We start from the raw sequence: 3,439 nt of genomic DNA, 5'->3' as shown, positions 1-3,439 counted from the left end.
TTTCCTTCTGGTCACGTCAAGGGGTCTGTTTGCGGGACTATGAGGAGAGCTGTCACCGACATTCGTTTTCGAGGGTAATTGAGCCCTGTGAGTTTTTGTAGTCGGGTGTTGTAAATTAGGTCATTATTTGGCCCTACTCTGCACATTTGCTGTCTACTCTGCGTTTATCTGACGACGGAATGGCGGATTGGAAGATGCCAGTAAGTTACAACTTCAACCCATCTTATCATGCGTATGCATATGGGCTCATGTACCCGCAAGTGTCTGAACACGGCCACCCGAATCTGAGCTGGGCCGAGGCCGCGTACACTCACTCCGGCGGGGTCACCGCGACCTATTACTCCGCTCAAACCGCACAGCAGTCGCCAACCTGGAGCCCGGAGAACGGCAGTGCCAGCAGCTACGGCCAGTGCCCGAGCCACGCGCAGAACGGACGGCTCTTCCTCTCGTATAATAAGACTGAGCCCGATCCGAAGGCGAAAGATGCAGAGCAGGCCGGCAGCGATACACCCAGTGATTCAGAGGCCCATACGCCAGGTAACCCTCCAATGACCCTAAAGCCTCACTAAATTGTTAGAACAATTTAATCTCAAATGATCCCCAGCCAAGGAGCTACTTATAATTTACAATTTCACCGTAAAAAGTTATCTTCTAATTTGTGAATCACCCATTTTTTTTAATGGTATTTATTTATTTAGATTCTACTTTATTTAGATTCTACTTTATTTATTTATCTATTTATTCAGATTCTACTTATTTATTTTACTTCTAAGTTTCACATCTAATTAAATGTTTTACTTCTCCCTATTCTGTTGTGAGGTTTAGTAGAACTTTCTGAGTTAATTTTCATGTTTTTTCTTTATTGGGTATAAATGAGGTAGTTTTGAAATTAAACGTCTAACTAGCAAAGTACATGTTAAAATTAATGCATATTTAACTCTTTAATGAATGAATGTAGACTTTAAAAAATAATAATTTATGCATTTATGGTATGTAATGTTTTTTTTTTATATATTTTGAATTGGCTTTTATTTTGAATACAAGTAAGCTTTAATTTTGTAATATGCTTTTGTCATCTTTCTTAGTTTTAGTATTTTTAGTGAGCCACTTTAGTAAGTACTTTATTTCAAAAAAGTGCTTTATTTCAATGACCAAAAACAATTTTTAGTGGTTTTATTTTTTTTTTGGATACCAGTAAAGCTGCCCCGAGGTGTTCTAGTTTATAATCGCATGTAAAGGAAATGCAAGCAACTTTTATAAATGCATTTAACTGGTTCATTAAATATTTTCTGTACCAATTGTAATGGTCTACAATTATTTATTCATTTATTTTCCATTTGAGTAGATTCCTGGAGCTCAGGCAGCAGTCATGAGGGGGCTGCTCTGACCAACCTCAATATTCCATCCTGGGGAGATCGGGACTATGAAACGGACAGTGGCAGTCCTGACAGTGGAGAACAGATCTCATCTTCCGTCTCTACAGCGAAAGAGGAGCCAGTGAGTCTCAATCTGGGGGTGGAAGCCTTGCCTCCCCTGCCTGCTTTGACCACATCTACAGCCCGACCTCCAACCCAGACCCGCAAGACTCGGGCTGCCTTTTCTGAGGAGCAGATGACTGCCCTCATCCACCGGTTTAATATCCAGAGATACCTCACGCCTGCAGAGATGAAGACGCTTGCTGGAGCGACAGGACTAACGTACAAACAGGTTGGCGAGAATGTTGAAATGGTTGAGGTTTTAGTAGATTGTCATCATGATGATCAACTCCTTATTTCTCCCCAAAGGTGAAAACGTGGTTTCAAAACCGTAGGATGAAACTCAAGAGGCATCAAAGAGATAGTAGCTGGATGACGGAGAGATACGTCGTCAATGCCGTACCCAGCACACCAGCTCCTCACTCTCAGGTGAGTGTAGTTTCATGTCAAAACATTTATTAAGGGTGTGACTGTGGTTTGTCATGATTTATCGCAATACAATAAATAAATTTAAAAAATCATTAATGGCAACCGCATGTATTGTGTAGATGAAGTTTGAAAGACATCTTTAATTTGGGCTTTTATTCACATTTAAACATTTTGATGCACATTGAGTGCATCAAAAATGGTAAACCTGGAAGGTTGCTTACATTTAATAAAATGCGAAACTAAAATAGATTGCTTTTTCAACATTGGTAAGAGATGTTTAAGCACCAAATCAGCATATTAAAATGATTTCTAAAAGATCATTGATGCATCATCTCTTCGAAGTAATGATTAAAAGAAATTTAAACCGTTTGGCTTTGTTTTAAAGTATTGTGAAATCCGTATTGAACTGAATCATGGCAGTGTATTTTGCACCCCTCTGTGCAATTAAATTCAAAGGGTCCAAAACAAAACTTTTTTTTTTTTTTTTTCTCTTCTAAAATCTTTGTAGCACAGAAGTCATACTGGTTTGGAACAACATTTTAAAGTGTCTACATTGTTACTTGTTCTGTCTTGATGCTAGCAGAACTGAACATTTTGGACGTAGAGCAAGTTATCATCTACAAAGGAGGCATTTCAGTAGTTTGGTTAATGTCTTAAAGGCATGATGATACAAATGACCCATGTTTTGTGTGTGTGTGGGGTTTTTTTTTTTTTTTTTTAAAGCACATTCTAACACCCCATCTTTCTTGGTTTCAGACTGAAACCCCTCGAGCAACCCAAGACCCCTACAGTAACCCTCAGGTGAGAGAGTCTGTGTTCAAGAGGAGTCCTCCACAAACACCCTTCTACCCCAGCTACCCACAGCCACGCTCTCCTCTCCAGGCCACCACAAGACCCCCGGGAAACTGGCCTCTGCCCCCAGCTGTGATGCACTACGAGTTCCCCAACCCTGCTAACTACATGCAAGCCCGTGACGGCAGCGATGCAGCGAACAAAGAAGGCAGCCCTACTCAAATGCCATCCATGCTTGGTGCCGCACAGTGGACAACGAAAGAAATGACTTTGCTGTGAGTCCGGCTGCTTTTGTATTTTCAATTTCAGCCCCCGCAGCCTTGGGCATTCACTGTATTTGTACATTTTTATTTTTGGCAACAAACTGTCATATTTTTAGGCAGTGATGTCATGGGTTGCCAGTTGGGGCCAAATGAAACATGTCTCAAGATTTTTTTTTTTGTAAAGTTTGCCTTTTTAATACACTCAGCATGTTTTATACCGGAGATCTATTTTTATAACTTCATTGTACCTTTCAGAGTATTTAATATCTTGATCCTTTGCTCTTTCAGATGCTTGTTTTCTTTTTTGATTTAGTCAGGACAAGTTGATTTCTTTGAGCTACATGAATTTGTATATATGCAAGGCACTGCTCTAGATCTGATACGGGAAAAGGTTGTCTGTACTGCACTGTTTTGTTCTGTATTAATTTCTCTGCGTTTCACTGCTGTATGTGATCTGTGCTACATTTGTACAATTTCTTA

At 40.1% G+C, this 3,439-nt stretch overlaps 1 protein-coding gene across 4 annotated transcripts; it reads left to right on the top strand.

Annotated features, from left to right (window-relative positions):
• On the top strand, positions 1–3,439 carry nanog (nanog homeobox). Of its 4 annotated transcripts, none has more exons than XM_016446110.1 (5): positions 1–537; positions 1,346–1,707; positions 1,785–1,904; positions 2,661–2,705; positions 2,787–3,439. In XM_016446110.1, exons 1-5 carry the CDS (start codon positions 180–182, stop codon positions 2,973–2,975), a joined length of 1,074 nt encoding a protein of 357 aa, XP_016301596.1. In that variant the 5' UTR covers positions 1–179; the 3' UTR covers positions 2,976–3,439. The 4 variants fall into 4 exon arrangements, with proteins under 4 accessions (XP_016301596.1, XP_016301595.1, XP_016301594.1 ...); XM_016446109.1 differs by having other exon boundaries at positions 2,655–2,705; XM_016446108.1 differs by having other exon boundaries at positions 2,661–3,439.

The sequence above is a fragment of the Sinocyclocheilus anshuiensis genome, unplaced genomic scaffold (genome assembly GCF_001515605.1).
Source record: "Sinocyclocheilus anshuiensis isolate Anshui unplaced genomic scaffold, SAMN03320099.WGS_v1.1 scaffold7, whole genome shotgun sequence".
NCBI lineage: Eukaryota > Metazoa > Chordata > Actinopteri > Cypriniformes > Cyprinidae > Sinocyclocheilus > Sinocyclocheilus anshuiensis.
The sequence above is the reverse complement of the archived record's forward strand: the minus strand, read 5'-3'. Positions and strand labels throughout refer to the sequence as shown.

Excerpts from the sequence above, each read along its gene's own strand:
- nanog (XM_016446107.1), top strand. The coding sequence starts at position 180 with ATGGCGGATTGGAAGATGCCAGTAAGTTACAACTTCAACCCATCTTAT. Across the intron at positions 538-1,345 it reads TTCAGAGGCCCATACGCCAG|ATTCCTGGAGCTCAGGCAGC; the intron begins GTAACCCTCCAA and ends CCATTTGAGTAG. Across the intron at positions 1,905-2,654 it reads CACCAGCTCCTCACTCTCAG|TTTCAGACTGAAACCCCTCG; the intron begins GTGAGTGTAGTT and ends CATCTTTCTTGG.